Consider the following 17,200-nt stretch of genomic DNA (forward strand, 5'->3'; position numbering starts at 1 on the left):
TAGTGGTCTGTAGGGGAAATACCGTACTTGCAATTGCAGGAGCCCTCGGCCCGCACCCACAGGCTCAGAAGTCCCGTGCATCGCGAGAGTCGGTCTTGCTTTACGGCGAGAACTGCTACACGCCCCCAGTGAAAGGCATGCTCGTTGCTAGCACAGTGGCGATGCATGCATAAGGTTGTTTAGACCATTTTCAATTCTTTGAAATGTACTAATTCAGTGCTAGAGGTACAAAACCACAGAAATCAGAACCCCCTTCCCCGGATAAATGTATGGGAAACTCCAACTTGGCTAACTACAATCTTTGTTATTTAGACACATGCATAACAAATAATGTATGAAAACATGCTAAATTTTCAAACTCGAAAATTGGAACAGAATAGTCACTTACCGCAGTAGACATGGTGATTCGTTGCGTTCGCCTGTCTGCTAAGCTCAAAACAACCGCGCCTGGCTTGACGGAGAAACCAGGAGAACAGCTGAGCATATTTACGACAGTGCACTTTTACTTTCGCCCTCTGGGGGGAGCCTCGCTGGAAAATCAACACCGGTTGCATAGTATACCTTTAAGGTTTTATCCAAGTAAGAATACACCTGAGTTGATCCACTTAAATTTAAAATGGCAAACTATTTTCTTCCATTTTTAGATCCGCCTTTCCACCACTTTACCAGCATGTCTGGCACTTTGGCTTTTACCCACAACATTAAGCAACAGAGAGGCCATTCACTCATTTAAATCCACAGTGAAAAGAGATTTTATTAGACATGGACATCCATTCATTATGCCTATTCATAGCTGACACCCAGGAGGTTATGTGCACGCCGTCCCGCTTGAGAACACGTCCCACCCTGATCTCATATCCTTTTACCTAATTACACTCCTGTACTCCTCAGACACATATTTCCACCAAATGTCTTTTCACAGTGTCCGCTCTCGTCACATGGGATTAGAAGAGGTACACAAACAAAGTAGCTTAAAATAGGGTCTCTTTCATGAATAAATATGCAGTGATGTCTTTATGGTTAAGAAACTAAGGCTTTGTCTTTTCTATAATCTTTATAAACAGCAGTTGGGTACCAACCCAAATTTATTGGTATAAATTACAAGTTGACCCAAACATAGCTCCATAGCAACCCTCTAAATACTCAACACAGTGTCACATCTACTGTATGACATAAAACTAGTTAATTATCTATGCAATTACTTACTTAATATCACCACAGCTGATGTTAAATGAAGATGAGAAGCTTTTGTGCATCGTTTAGGTGTTGATGAGGTCCTGCGTGGATAGTTGGGTATTTACAGTGAGTTGTAAAAAGTCTGAAACTGTTTTTAGACACAGAAACAGCAGAGGAGGTCAGACAGAATAAGTTTGGCTTGGAACTGCATGTTTGGTCATAAGGCATAGTGAGAGGCATGAGTAAGAGGTAAAGTTCTTGCGGATCACAACGGCCTCACTTGGATGACATTAGCCCGCGAGGAATCTCCAGCCTTGGAGGTAACGTCAAATTGCTGGAAGTTGTCACTGGTGATGATGAAGACGATGGAGGAGGAGTTGAAGGTGACCCTCTTCTTGGGTCGGTCTCTGGTGTCGCACTTGCTGGATACGACGATGGGTCGGATGGGGCGCTCAGTGGGCGCCAGGGGGCGCTCCTTGAGGTTTTGCTGTAGCCAGGAGATGTTGTGGAAGAGGCGTGAGCAGAACAGCTGCAGGAAGTAGCGCCGGAACTGGGAAACAGGAGGAGGAAAAAAAAACAGATTAGAGGCAATGATGACACAGCACTCATTTACACTCATTTAGCAGTTAAATCAACACATATCATCTAAATCAGACACGTAAGAGTAGAATGATATTTCCACTCCAAAACATGAAATAAATGGCCACTCATATTAAAGCCTGGGTGATATGAAACTGATGCATTCGTATAGACAATGAAACATTTAGTGTTTATTGATGCTTAAATCTGACAAACGTAATACAAAATTAAAAAAATCTATGAAAATGTAGAAATATAAGTTAGAACTTGCTTTTCAACCATGTTTCAACAAAATGACTTAAAAACACAAATGAAACAGGCCTGGAAAATATTAATATATATATAATGCTTTTATTCTGTACCATTCTAGATGTTCTGGGGATGAAATATATTTGAAAAATGAATCGCTTTGATGAAAACATTGTGGCTATGACCTTTAAGATAATTTAGTAAAATGTGATCACCAAGCACAAAACAATGAAGTTGTGTCTGTATTCTGTTGTCTTATTTAGTCCCACATGGCAAAAGGAACGGATGAAAGGAGCCATTAATTGATATAGCCATCACTGTTTGCAGATAAAAAAAATAAATGTGTAACAAGCCACGCTCATATGTGAAAGAAAAAAACAATCATATCAAAACATAAAGTTAAGCAGAGCAAATAGTGAGCTAACTATGACCTCTGGTCCAGATGCTTTTCCTTCCTCTTGTTTGTTTGTATAAAAATCTGACTTTAATTATCATCCCAGAAGCCGTTATGAGGTGAGCTGGTAAGCTTCATTTAATAGAGTAACCTTCGTTCAGGGTTAATAGCTGAATTATTCGCTTCATCGCAGCGACAAAGACTCTCTAATCAGAGGTGGGGATGTACAGTTTTTTTCTGATGCAGAGGAAAATTATTTAATGACAAACCTTCCTGCTCATGAACACGTAGATTAGCGGGTTGTAGGCTGTGCTGGATTTGGCGAAGAATGAGGGGATGATGGCCACCGTAGGGGAAACCATGGTCTTCTTGCCAAAGGCCTCCATCATGGACACCACGGCGTACGGCGTCCAACACACCAAGAAGCAAGATATCATCAGGAGAAACATGGCTGCAACCTTCTTCTCATAACGCAGGATTTTGATGATCTGAACCGTCTGGAGGTCTTGGAGAGAACGCAGCTACAGAGGGTAAGAGAAAGAAAATAATGATTGGGGTATAAAAAAAATTATATTAACTGCAGCTTTTTGATTAATTGACTTAATTGATCTCACAGTTAATCAAGCTCTTTCTGTCATGGGTTTGATTTACATGAGAGTGACAAAGTTTATAAAAAAAACAATTACCCTTTTTGAAAGCAGCATTTAACAAACATTTAATAAGAAAAAAAATTCAGTCAGGGAAAAAGCGAGGGGAACAGATCTGCTCTAAAGCTCAAGGTTAAAGGAGGCGAGTTCGGGTTTTCCCTGCAACTGATGCAGATTAAAGGCGACTTTCTGAATATTGTTGATGGCAGCAGCCGTCTATGGTAGATGTTCCAAAAGGAGGGTCAGGACTAGGGGTGTAAATCACACCCATGCTGGCGATTCAATTCAATATCGATTTCCTGACCCAACGATTCGATTATTTTCGATACTCAAGAATACACCACGATTCGATTCGATTAATTGTTTTTTTTGTTTGTTTTTTTACCATACAGTCCAGATAATGCTCCAAATTTGAAATAAATCAATGAAAGCTGTAATATCGTTATGCATTTTATTTGAGAAACAACTGCAAATAACAGCAGTAGAAAAGTTGCACTCCAACTATTCCTATTAAAACCTCATTCACTGGAAAATAATAATACCTCTGCGTTATAGATTCTGAAAAGCCTTGCATCAAAAAATACTGCACAAAATCAGTGCAATGAGTGCAATGCTATACCTCAATTTCAGAGTGTAGACGTCCCCGCCCCCTCCGCAGATGCTCCGCTGCACCTCTCCCAAGTTGAAGCTGACCACAAACAATGTCACAGACAGGAGGCCAGCTTATTTATTTTTTTTTATGACTGAAATTGTGGAAAACAACTCGTGAAGTTTGACCCACTAGAAGAGCGAGGTGCGCGAGAACGCTGGGACCCTTTTTCCACCTGGATCCCTGCTGTTTTTGGCCCTCATGTCCCTCCGTCGTCGGTCAAACTCGCCCCCAATTCCTCACTGCCTCGGCTCTATCTAGACCCACAGTGTGTAGCGCAGACTTCAATATTGAGCATAAATCAAAAATGTCAGCGACAAGCTCACTGTGACACACTGCTACGGAAGCGAGGTAGGAGGGCACAATAGGTTTAGCGCCACCGCAGCACGGGAAGGAGAATTACGTCCAGGAGCAAATGGATGAAAATACACCAGAGGAAAAAAAAAAAACATGAATCGATACTCTTGCTGACGTGTCGATGCATCGGATCGTCGGCTGTTGGATCGATGCATCGATACAAAACGATCATTATTTACAACCCTAGTCAGGACCCCCTGGGGGTTTCACAAGTATTGTGATGTAATCCATCTATTATATAGTTTACCAAAATATATATAATGAAATACTTAAATGCACCAGGAGATAAGATTTACAATAGTAGCTATTCAAAATGTCCCCACTTTCCTTGATGGGCCTTTGGCTGGTCCCCTACAATTCCTTTTTAAACGATCAATCTTTGTTTCTATAAATATTCTTTCTGTAATGATTTGTGAACATTAAGATCTAAAGAGAAGCTTCATCTCCTGGTCAGACCCTGTAATTCAGTGAAAGGGTGGCGTCAGTGCTGCAAGTTGGAGGGGACAATGCTGCGAGTTGCAGGGAAGTTGGCTGTCATTCGGCTGGCGTTTGACGTGGAAGGGCCACTTTGTATGGCTGCGTACTTATTTATCAACTAAAGGATTCAAATATTAAATGATTTTAAAAGTAATGCATAAGAAAATGATATAATCATTGAAACAATTTACATTCAAATAAATATAATTACTTTACTATGGGGGAGACCCCTCCCCCCCCGTAATTGACATTTCTGCACTATTTTTGCACGCCACGTATCACTTTACTTGGATTTATCACTTTACTTGGATTTTCACTTTATTTGGACTTAGTTTTTACATATGCGTAGATATACGTACAGATATACAGAAGAGCTATATGTGTATATATTTTATCTCTTTTTATTCTTATTTTTTATCTTTATTATATTGTATAGTTGGATGTGTGGGGATTATTAAAGTATTAAAGTATTTCTTATTCTGATATTTATAAATAAAAGTCATAATTCCATTACTGTCCCAGAGGTTTGTCACACTTCCTAAATAACTGTTTTTCATGATTCTTGACCCCCATATGCAGCTGCGGTTTCTGATAGGGGTGACATGGCGGCTGCCCAAGTAACCCTGCTATATAGGGCGGCATTGGCATGCTGTCCCATTGTGAAAAAATAAAATAAAAAAATAAACATGCATGCTGGGTTTATCGACCTTCCACATTAACAGTAGATGTGCAGTTTGGACTGGTAACCTGCCAGGATAGGGAGGAATTCATACTGGAATTTCTTGCTGGTGTATGAGCTACATCCTCCCGCATCGGAATTTATTCAGGAAAATATTTGCCTCGAAATTTATTCATCTCCTAATTTTGATCTGGTGGTTGATTAAGACTAAAACTCTCAGCCTCTTTTAAATCCAAGCACAACTAATTTTCAAGAACAAAAGAGTCTCTTCCTCTGTTATTCTTTCATAGATTAGAAACCAATTACTGCACCAGACAGTGCTAAATGCTGTAGCTAAGTAACAGCAACACTTAAGATACTAAAAAACATTTTCTTATCCTATCTGTTCACTTTACTAAATGAATACAGAACCCTTTCTTACTGAAGCTAAATAAAATATAATAGCCAGCATCTTCTAATGTATTTAAATGTTTTTGCAGAGATAGTAGGAGTTCATCTTTGATGCTTCCTTAACATTAACTTGAACACCAGAAATCTGATACTTCTATAATCTCTTCATTAACCTCCACCATTGTTTTTGTGAGTGCAGGGTTATACTGTATAATTAAAACCACTGTGTGCCCTAATGGCCATAATTAAAGGCTGACCTGCTTCAGCTTTCAGGTCAAATTAAAATACTTCTACACCATGGAGATGATCTATGAATTGTATTTACGTCATTACTCTGCAGTTGGTATTACTTTGGTAAAGGAAAGGATCATTGTCACAAGAAGCACAGTGCCCTAAAAAGTATATTTTAACATTTTGAACTTGAAAGTTTAATTTGTTGTTTTAGGTTTTATCTGACGGAAAAACGCAAACAAAACTGTGAAGAAGGAAAAAGAATAAAAAGTTTTTGGCATTTTTATACCCCTTTCCTACTGGCTAAAAAACCCATTTAAATCCAGGAACAATCAGCTTTTAGTGGTAGTGGGAACAGCTCACTGACGCATGTCTACCCGGGTGAAATGACTTAGCAAGCGCCCGTTGTTTAAACCAACTCGGCTCTGATCTAACCTGACTCCGCCAGATGGATTTGCTCCACATATCTATCTGGAAACCTTCCGTTGAAGTAAATTTGGGAAGGGGCGAAAATACTGGATAGCGGATTGGCCTATGTTGGTGATAGAGGGGCCAAATAAACCAATCAGATCAACGAAGCATATGACGTACTAACAGAGCAACGACGAAAACACAACCACAAGCAAGGCACAAGCCAATTGATAGATCAAACTCTTGCCGAAACCAGTCGGGAGAAGAGTAAAAACATATTTTCCTCTGAGAAAAGCCTCCAGAGCAGTGTTTTGCTCTTCTTTCAGTGAAGAAATACTCTGTAATTCCGATAAAACTTGCTCGATAGCCACGCTAACGCTAGTTTCATCGGCTGAAGCCGCCATGTTCTTTAGCTCACGAAAGCTCGTGAGATCAGGATGGTCTCACGAGGCTAGCTCTGATCGGTATGTAGTGGGAAAACCAGAGCCGGGTTGACCTGCTAATTTACCTGACACCATTGAACGCAACGTACGGACATCAACACACTGCGCCAGTCGCTTCTGATCTAATGAGCTAAAACAACTTTGTTTACATTTGTTAAACATGGCACAGCTCTGGTGAGAGGGATTTAGAAAAATAATAGAGCCAAACAATAAAGGATACTGACTAAGCCCTGGCTTTCTTACATGTTGCTCTCCATTGTTTACTTTCCTGATTTATGTCTTGACATGGTCAACTCTAACCCAGCCTGATGGTGTCACCAGACATGCGGCCACGAGGGGACAGAGGCCATGCAGCTGCCAGCAAGAGGTTAGACATTTTGCCAGTGGGAAGGGAACTAAATGAACCAAATGTTGGGGGGGCTACCCATGTTTGTTAAACACGTGTTAACCCATCATTTTCAGTGGGAAAGAGGCTTTAGTTAGTAAGAATCTGAAAAATGTGGCATGGATTTTTATTTATCCCCCTATAAAACCACCTTCTGTTCCAAGTTACTTGAAGGAAAGTCTCTACTAGAATTGAATAAAAATATCTCTTATCATCCCTCAGTGGAAAAATATGGGCAATTTTAAAGGAAAATGGAAACATGCGTCTTTGGACAAAGAAAAAAACTTAACAGTGAAGAGACAGCCCAGTAAGGAAAATAAAAACAGTGTACATTTATTATAAATAGCACAGCCAGACTGAAGGAAATGTGAAACTGAGATGATTAATTTTCTAAATTTACAAAGTTTCTATAGCAGTTGATGTGCAAAAAAAATTTCAAAACATGGCTGATTATTTGTATATAATAAAAGAAAAAAACACTATTTTAAAGACTTCAAACAAACAAACAGAACCTCAGGAATTGAAACAATTTAATGTTTATGCATTTATCAGATGCTTTGATCCAAAGCGACTTACAAAGAAGGCATTAGTGTGAAGTGGCTTGCCTAAGGACCCCCCCGCAGGGATTTGAATCCAGGGACTCCTATGTGCAAAGCGGGTGCCTTATCACTTGAGCTAGCCTGCCGCCGATTTAATTAGTGTAACACTGGATTTTGAACAACAGATTCACTTTTTCTTGGCCTTTGTTCAAAAAGGCTGAAGCTCAGTCAGGCTGAATGGAGCACATCTGGCTCCATGACTTTTTAAGAATCCCCCACAGAAATTGAACTCACACCCTCTTCAGAAGTTTTGTGGGCTCCAAGGTTTTCTCCAGTTTCGAATATCTTTCCAACAACTATGACAAGCTTCCTTGCCCATCGCACGGCACATTTCTTTCAAAGCATGCACCATTTTCACCTTAACCTCTTAAGCAACCAGGTGGACCTTAAAGGAGAACGCCGTTTTTTTTTTACAATGGCCCCTTGTTTTTACGTTATTACATCATGTTCTACTCACCCATACGAGTTCTGTGTCATTTAGAGTTGTTCTGAAGATATTCTGTTTTGTTATATCTAAGTAACTTCTTCCTATGGGCAGCATTCATTACATGTAGGGGAATCACTGTCCCCCAGACATCCGCGGATATATTTTTTATATTTATATCTTTTAAAAACAAAGCAGAGTGTGAATGACATCATCCGCGCGCGCCGGCTACCATTCATTCATCCTGTCCACTGAACCGCTGCTAGTTTTACTCACATGCCTGGAAGATGTCTAGTCCTACTACCACAGATTATCTCGCTGTCGAAATGGAATTGAACGAATTAGATTAGCTAGCCGAATGAATAGAAGGGGTAGAGCGTAGCCGCCTGTGACCCAACTCCAGTCCGGCGCGCAGATGACATCATACACACTCTGCTTTGTTTTAAAAAAATATAATGTAAAAAAAAAATGATGTTTCCTTTTAAGTGGGTGTAATAATTAAAAATGCATAAAATTCCACCGGTAAAATTTTTACCAGCAGGTGGAGCCATTGCGCGCAGCTCCAAGCTGACACCAAAAGTTCCATACCCCACAGCCCTGGAACTGTTATAGCTAGAGGTCTGAAATCTTCTGCATTTGTGGTTGACATGATGTAGAACAAATATAATACAATAAAACCTGCCTTTTCTCAAGAATTATTGTATTACTGCTGTTCAAAAAAAACAAACTATAATTTCCGAAAATAAAAAACAACAACTTTGAATCAAGTTTGAACTGATGCAGGCTGGTCTGTGTTCTAGTAACCCAATTTTAATTTATATATTAGGAAACTAGAGGGTGTTAGCTTTCAAATAATGTATTGCACATGTAATTTGGGCTTACAGTTCCTAAGATATTTGCTTTTCCATTTGGGTATGCAAAATAGGCGATGATTACCCAAAATGAGGTAGATATTAAGAGGTTAAAATGCAGAGTTCAGTTTTATTTAAGGGGATGACAATAAAATGACAATAAAAGGGGCTCAATAGAAACTTCAGAGTCGTGTTTGTAGAAAAATGGGAGATATTCAACTCTTATCCTTCCACTTTACAATAAGGCAGTAATAATGGACAAAAACTGTAATAGTCATTATTAAAGGGATTCCAGTATTTATCTAATTTAAAGGTTATGTCATTCATGATGGACAGAGTTCAGCTCAGTGATGAGAGTTCATATCGCTCCTTTTATTGCTAACCTGTTTTTGTTTTTTGTTTCCTCTATTCTTTATGAATCCATAATCCATTTCCTACTTAATGTTAATTTCTGCTGCTCTCCAGGTCTTCACATGTCTGGTGAGATTTTTTCAGTCTCAGGCAAAGCAGGCCAGCTGCTCTAAATCTCTGCAGCATTCGGAGCGCTTTTCTTTGAAGATTTTCCCAGAATGCTGTGATGTGCGATGAGACTCCTCTCAGGCATCGACGCCGTTCTGGGAATTTTCCCTAGCTCGAGCTCAGAGGCTCTGAGGAGGGAGCTGCTCACACTTCAAGCAAAGTGGTGAATATTTAAGAGTGGAAAACTGTGATTCATAAAAGAACACGTGGGTCACTGGTATTAAGGTCAAATTTTAATTTAGATCTAATGTAATAAGAAAAACTTGCTGAGTTAAGGTCATAGACTTTATCTGCATGAAAATCCATTATTCTAATAAAAAGTAATTTTCACTCGACTCCTTTTTCAAGGATTGTGAATTTATATAATGAAGAAGATTAAACAAGAATTTTCTTTTTACTGGATTTTCTCTTTCGTTTAAAAAGTTTGCTGTAAGAGACTAAAGCAGAGGTGATGAGATGAAAACGTTGAGGCTAAAAGGTTATTTGATCACAAAAAATCAGAAGAATTACTCTTAGAAGACTTGAAATTTTAAGTTTTAACCAAACGCATCTGAAATGATGTGATGCATTATTTGTTTTTCTGGAGCCTAGAAATGGACCACAGCTTTATCACTAAAGCTTTTTGGTTTCTTTCTGTTTGTGATAAAATATCCTTGGTGTTAATTGGATGAGAAATCTACAACTGTTGGGTTATGATTATAAATCGTTGTTGATTGTAATATCAGAGTGCAATTTTTAATTGATCAGAACCATAAAGACTTTCCAAAAAAGTTAAAACACAATCCACTGGACCATAGGTGGAAAGAGTACTACACTGCAAAAAATCTAAATCTAGGTAAGTCATTTTTTCTTAAAATAAGTGCATTTGTTCTTGAATTGAGGAGGTAAAAGAGACATTTTGACAATGGAACAAGACAATTTACACTTAAAATAAGAAAACATAATTGCATTGTCTTATTTCAGGTCCATATTATCTAATTATCTTATTTTAAGAGTAAAATTACTCATTCCATTGGCAAACTATCTCATTTACCTGCTCAAATTAAGGGTAAATACACTTAATTTAAGAATTTTTTACTTATTTCTAGATCGTTTTTGCAGTGTAAAAAATTGTAACTGAGTAAAAGTATCTTTACTTTGCCTAAATTCTATTCAGAGTAAAAGTAAAATTACCCATCTCCAAATTTTCTCAAGTAAAAGTACAAAATTACTTCGTTTAAAATGTAATTTTAATAAAGTTACTTAGTTACTTTGAGTTATTTATTGCAAAAAAGGATGAGTCATGAATCGAATTGACCACAAGGTGTTTTAATCGATTTCAAGGCGTATTTCAGTGGACATCCACACTTGCAAAAGATCAGCTGGGCTAAAGAACATACTTCCTCACAGCACAAGGACAGTCACAACCTGTACCATAAAGTGCAAACAACTTTCAACCCTACTGTCTGTCCTCCATATAGACAACACCATGATAGGAATAAAGAAATTTAAACTACATTTTAAAGTTTTCAAAATGCACACAAAATTAAATCCCCAAAAGATACTAGAAATCAAACTAAAACGCAACAGGATCCCACTGTTATTAACAAGCTCCTCATTTAATGATTTTAACTGACACTTGTTTTTACATCAATTGTTTATATGTTTGAATTGTGTAAATTAAGTGCTGTTAAAAGTCAAAAGTCTTCTTCTATTTTTTAATGGTGATTAAGTGTCGGTTCCTATGGTGGCCCTGAAGTGCAAACTGCAACTACAAATCTAAAAGCGCAACTACATTAAGGAAAACAAAACTAAATAAAGCAAAGCGCAACTACATTAGGAAAAACACAATTACATTAATCTACCGGAAAAGGTAGGTACCAGTGGGAAACATGAGACATCGCTGATTGGACGACGGCGACGTTTGACCCTTGAACCGGAAGTTGCGTCGTCTGAACAGTCCAGCTTCTTTTAAGTGTGTCTTCAGTGTACGCAAACTAACTGAAATCTCATGATTAGTCTTGAGCATATCCAGTATCACCTCGTACGTATGTCCCGATTCAAAATATTCCTGGATAACGGCAGCTATGTTTGGGGCGCCGACAATATCCATGTTTTCAAAAGCCGCAGCAGGCAGAATGACTTCCGGTTCAAGGGTCAAACGGCGCTGTCGTCCAATCAGCGATGTCTCATGTTTCCCACTGGTACCTACCTTTTCCGGTAGGTTAATGTAATTGTGTTTTAGTTAATGTAGTTGCGCTTTGCTTTATGTATTTTTGTTTTTCTTAATGCGCTTTTAGATTTGTAGTTGCAGTTTGCACTTCAGGGCCACCGTAGTAACGTGAGGGGGTTTTAAATGTAGCGAAGTAAAACTACTTAGGTTAAAATTGACTCGAGTAAAAGTAAAAATTACATTTTTTAAAAACTACTCAGAAAATTACAAATTACTCATAAAAAGTACTCAATTACACTAACGTGAGTAAATGTAATTTGTTACTTTCCACCCCTGCACTGGACCCTGAGATAGACTGGCGGCCTGTCCAGGGTGTAACCCGCCTTTCGCCCATTGACAAAGAGGAGAGAGGCACCAGCACCCCTCGCGACCCCACTTGGGATTAAGGGTGTCAGAAAATGGATGGATGGATTTTAACTAAATTAATTGGTTAAATTTAAGTTTATAAGTTTATTTTACCAGTGGCGTTTGAGTGCTAGAAGATGTTAATCTGTTTTAGTGAAGGTTGTGGGGATTAAGGAGCCAGAGTCTAATGTTGATTTGTTTGGATTGGGACCAAAAAAAAAAAAGAGAAGCATCGAAATGTCAATCTTAGAGTGGCAACGGTGAAACTGCCATGATAAAATAAGGAATTTATTATGGTTGAAATGTCACTTGGGGGGAGAATTGATCTGATCTTTCCTTTCAAGTCTGGTGTTTTGAAATAAAAAACAAAAAAAAATTGGAGCCTTACCATTCTCACTGTGTAGAGGATGTTACCATAGCAGTAGATCATGATACCAACAGGCACGAAGAAACATGCGAGGAGGAAGAAGAGGATGAAGGAGGCATCATTTGGGTTTTTGGAGGCCCAGTCCAGGGAACAGCCCAGCTGGTGGATCTCTAAAGTGTAGCGGTTCCAGCCAAGCAGTGGAGCTCCAGTCCAGGCCAACGAGTAAAGCCAGATGTGAGCGATGGCTCGCCATTCCCAGGGAAAGTCCACCACCTGGGCATGGACCACCCTGATGTAGCGTTCATAGGCCAGAGCCGCCAGAGTCATGATGGAGACGATGCCTGTGAGGGGAGAGAGAGAGGGGGAGAATTAGAGAGAGGAGCTCGCTGAGTAACACAGCCCTCATCCCTGCAGGATCTGGGTCAACGGCTACTCAGCGTCTCTTTGGTCTGAGTTTCATCGCAACCTGTTTAAACTTAACACAGAACATCACATTCAGTCATTTCAGAACGAAACCTTGACAACTTGCAGAAAGTGACTCTTAACACCCCCGCAGATGTACACACACCTCTGAGACCTGCATCTGCATTATGCTGCCTGATATATCCACATACTGTGAAAGAGAGATAGCCTCTGTCCCTGCAATAGCTTTCAGTATCATATTGAGACACATTTTGTTCTAACTCTTACAAGCAAATAAATAAAGCAAATCTACAACCTGAAAACATTGCAAGTTGCGGTTGCACCTTGCAAAACCTGTGTTTAATTCTTTAAACATGTGCATCTGTAGCGGTATTACTAGTAATCTCATGGCCCATTTGATCCTACAATTACCAAACACAACTAGAGGGTGCCGTTAAGGACTAAGATCATAGCAGAAATGCACACAGTAAGCAGTAGGATGCAAAACTACAGAAAAACCCTAGGATATTTTTTGTTTTGTTTATGCTCCCTAGTTGAAAAAACACTGTTTCAGCAGACTCCAGTTAATTGCAATTAAGCAAAGTATTGTTCCAACTTTGGCCTATCTGAAAAATACGGAAGAGGGTTAGGGCCACTGGAAAAAAAAAAAAAAAAAAGTTTACTGATTTTTAAATTTTATTTCAGTTTAGTATGGGAAAAAAGTCAGAATTCTGACTTTCATCTCAGAATTCTGACTTTAATTTCAGAATTTTGGATCTTAATGTAGATGGGCATCGTGAAGGAAGAGATGTGGAGCACTCAGCTTCACTGACAAAGATGTGAGTTGTTTGAGGTGGCCAGTGACACATTGGTGGAAAATGACAGAATAAGGGAACTTTTTACGTGCCCGAGGGGTCCCCTCATTAATGGAGGAGCAGAAGGTCATTAAAACAAGAGAGCTAGTCTCTAAAACAGACATGGCTATGGCTTGATGCTAACATGTTTGTTATCTGTCAGGATTCTGAGAAAAAAGTCAGAATTCTGAGAAAAAACGCAGAATTCTGAGATTAAAGTCAGAATTCTCAGCAAAAAGTCAGAATTCTCAGCAAAAAGTCAGAATTCTCAGCAAAAAGTCAGAATTCTGACTTTTTTCCCATACTATACTGAAATAAAATTAAAAAATCAGTTAACTTTTTTTTTTTTCCAGTGGCCCTAATCCTCTTCCGTAGAAAAAGCATAGATTTACTTACAAAATTAAGTCAACTTAAACTATTTCTATACAATGACAAAAATTTGGAAGGGCTGATCCTAGTTTAACCTCTTACACCCTAAGGGGGTATAAATAAATTTCTGCCTGACAAAAACACACAAAAGTAAATAACTTATAGCCTCAAAGCTATTAGATTTAAGAAGAAACTTTTGGTACGTCTGTAAAGGTAAGATGTCATAGAATAGTTTTCTGGTGTCAGCACCATTGTAGCTTTGACCCTGCCTGAAATATTAGGGACAAAATACAAAATATTTTGCATTTTTTGAACCTCGCCAAAATTTTCTTTGAAATAAACATTGCAAAACACTACCAAAATATTATTTATAGCACAAAACAGTAGTACAGACTTTCAAATCTAAATGTTGTGTAAAAATATACCAAATTTGGACTCAATCAGATGAATCATATTTATTTTAGAATGGTATTAGTGAGAAATTTCTTAGGCGGAGAGGCCATTTTGGCACATTTATCCATAAATGTCACCAAACTGTGCCAAATATGTTTTTTACATCAATACTGGGGGTTTGGTAAAATTACGAGGTCATGTAGCAGCTGGACCCGCCGGTGGGTCCGTAGGGTTCAAGGGGATATATTGGGGCTGCAGGGCTTTCTGCATGGAGTTTTCATGTTCTCCCTGTGCATGCGTTGGTTTTCTCTGGGTACTCCGGCTTCCTCCCATCGGAACCTTGACTGCAGGTTAATTGGCATCTTTAAATTGTCCTTAGCTGTGAGAATGTGTGACTGTGTGGTTGTGTGTCTCTGTGTTGCCCTGCAACAGACTGTCCATAGACTGCCAGAGAGGCACCGGCCCCACCATGACCCTGACGGTATGGATGGATGGATGATCCTAGTATGACACTAATGATTTGGATATATCTAGAACATTCTCATCTTAATCTCACTTTATTAGGGTTATTTTATTCAGTTAAATGGATTAGGAAATAAAACTCATATTATTATTATTATTATTATAAACATTTATTACATAAAGAGTTTTGTATTCCAAGCATTATTTTTGTATTATCTTAGATCATTGTGGCCTACAGCTGATAAAATATATATTATATTACAGAAAAGCAAGAAACATCAAATAATTCAACCTCTTCTATGGTCAGAATGTATGTTTCATGATAAAAATGATAAAGATCCTTTTTTATGGTAAAGCTCATTTTTGTTATGATGAAGTTGTTATACCGTATCCTCCCTTGGTTTACGGCAATTCAATACTTTTGAAGACATAAGGACAGACATCCGTGTGACCTTGTTTTGTCATGTTAGAAACGACCTCCTGGATGATTTGAGGAATTTTAGCTGCAGCGCTAATTTGTGAGTGATTACTAATATGAGAGGCAGAGGGATTAAATTTGAGTTCAACTTTTATCGTTTTCTAAGTTTGCTTTATTATCTGAATGTAGGTCACAGCAGATAGGCATATCTTCAACAAAAGAGAAACATTCAAACATTGCTGCAAACACCAACTTTGCATTCTTTTGATTCGGAATCCTCCTGTGACATGTTTTGAAATGCAAAAAAATAAAAAACAAAACACAAAACAATTAGACATTGCTGCAGTACTGCCCTCTGACAGAGGCAGGCAGTGTTCCTTAGATCTTTCAGGCTCACTTGGCAATGCCAGTTAAAGGACAGTAGGATGACAGGAGGGCAACTGTCCAGCGCTTCTTTGCATTTACTTTGATGAAAAAGCAGCCAAGAAGCTAGAAGGCTTGTTCTAATGAGCTCATTAACACTCAGCCATCCTCTGGAGCCGTAGGTTGAACAGTGGTGGGAGCCAAGAAATACCCTCCTCCTCCCCCCAGTGCTTGCTGTCCACACTTCATTATTAAATACAGGTATGTGTATGATAATAAATGTGCAGCAGAGAGATGTGACAAAAGATACGTCTGCATCATGCAGTGTCCAGCAGAATAAGAAAGCTTATATAATATTGATAAAAATCTTTCCAAAACATGTTATTATATTTATATTACATTATATTTGATACATTTTTATTTAAAAAACGTGTAAAATGACATGATGTACGTCTTATACTGTAGGATCAGGCACATTCCAAATGAAAAACACATCTTATAATATGCAGAGGTTTATATTTATAAACTATTAATTAAATTAGACTGAGTTTATTGTCATTTTAGTGTATACAAAAATAGCATTTCAGTACAGCTCTCAAGACATTTTTCATTTTTAAAGTGCAGAAGTGATAAAATGTGAACATAAATTAATTTTAATTGCCTTTAAACACATTTTAAACAATACAACTATTTGGAAAAAGAGGAGTTGGAAACAACTATATGATCCTTCACATTGTCACATAGATCAGATGTATTTTTCTCACCAAACAGGCTGTTGCTGAAGCCGTCCCAGACGCATGTATCCTGGCTCCATATCCACCTGCCTTTAATGCACGAGGCGAATGTAAAGTTTATCCCGGTGATGGAAACCAGAAAATCACTAAAGCTTATGTTGACCAGCAGTAAATTGGTGGGCGTGCGGAGCCTTTTGTATTTACAGTAGAGTAAAATAACAACGACGTTGTTGCAGAAGCCGAAGACTCCAATGGTCCCGATGGTGAACGCCAGAAGTTTGTAGGTTCCGGCTGCAAATATGTAATTGTCCGCGCTTCTCTCGGTTTCGTTGGCCGGATTCATGTCGGGGACAAAAACTTGGTTTCCAGCATCGTGAGGCGCACGCGACTCGGAGCAGGAGAGACTGAGCGCTCCTTTCATGAGCGACAGTGCCGCGCGCCGCTCATTCACAAGCGGCAGCGCGAGCGCGGTTTGCTCAAACTGGGTCAAAGTAACAAAGTCAAGAAAGACATTACGTGACTGTTTTCTTCCAGTTAAAAAAATAAATAAATAAAATGGTTTGACCCACAAGTTATGTGAAGGATTCAGTGCAGCCGAAAAAGTATTTGCCTCCTTTACAGATCTGTAAGTTTTCACCTTTTTGCCCGTTTAAATTACATTAAAGAAAAGAAAAAAGTGAGTAAATACAAAAAACCCACATTTTTAATGCTGACAGTTTACAAAATAATAAAAAGGCCCGTCTAAATCATCATAGCGTTGTGTTAAAAAAGTAATAAACCCCACTAAACCGAATTTTGCCTTTCTTTTATGCACTTAATAG

At 38.6% G+C, this 17,200-nt stretch overlaps 1 protein-coding gene across 1 annotated transcript; it reads right to left on the reverse strand.

The window, feature by feature from the left end:
* Nucleotides 1-736: 736 nt before the first annotated feature.
* Nucleotides 737-16,803, reverse strand: opn3 (opsin 3). Its single transcript, XM_038284061.1, has 4 exons — nt 16,410-16,803; nt 12,406-12,725; nt 2,668-2,919; nt 737-1,726 (listed from the first exon to the last, which is right to left on the reverse strand). The coding sequence occupies exons 1-4, from the start codon at nt 16,798-16,800 to the stop codon at nt 1,442-1,444; spliced, it is 1,248 nt and encodes a 415-aa protein (XP_038139989.1). The 5' UTR covers nt 16,801-16,803; the 3' UTR covers nt 737-1,441.
* Nucleotides 16,804-17,200: the final 397 nt, after the last annotated feature.

Source organism: Cyprinodon tularosa, unplaced genomic scaffold (genome assembly GCF_016077235.1).
Source record: "Cyprinodon tularosa strain WSP-4 unplaced genomic scaffold, ASM1607723v1 ctg199, whole genome shotgun sequence".
NCBI classification, from domain to species: Eukaryota; Metazoa; Chordata; class Actinopteri; order Cyprinodontiformes; family Cyprinodontidae; genus Cyprinodon; species Cyprinodon tularosa.

Bases quoted from the DNA above. Each gene is read 5' to 3' on its own strand.
- opn3 (XM_038284061.1), bottom strand. From the start codon at position 16,800: ATGAAAGGAGCGCTCAGTCTCTCCTGCTCCGAGTCGCGTGCGCCTCAC. The intron at 12,726-16,409 runs GTGAGAAAAATA...CTCCCCTCACAG, and splicing joins CTTCAGCAACAGCCTGTTTG to GCATCGTCTCCATCATGACT. The intron at 2,920-12,405 runs GTAAGGCTCCAA...TACCCTCTGTAG, and splicing joins TCCTCTACACAGTGAGAATG to CTGCGTTCTCTCCAAGACCT.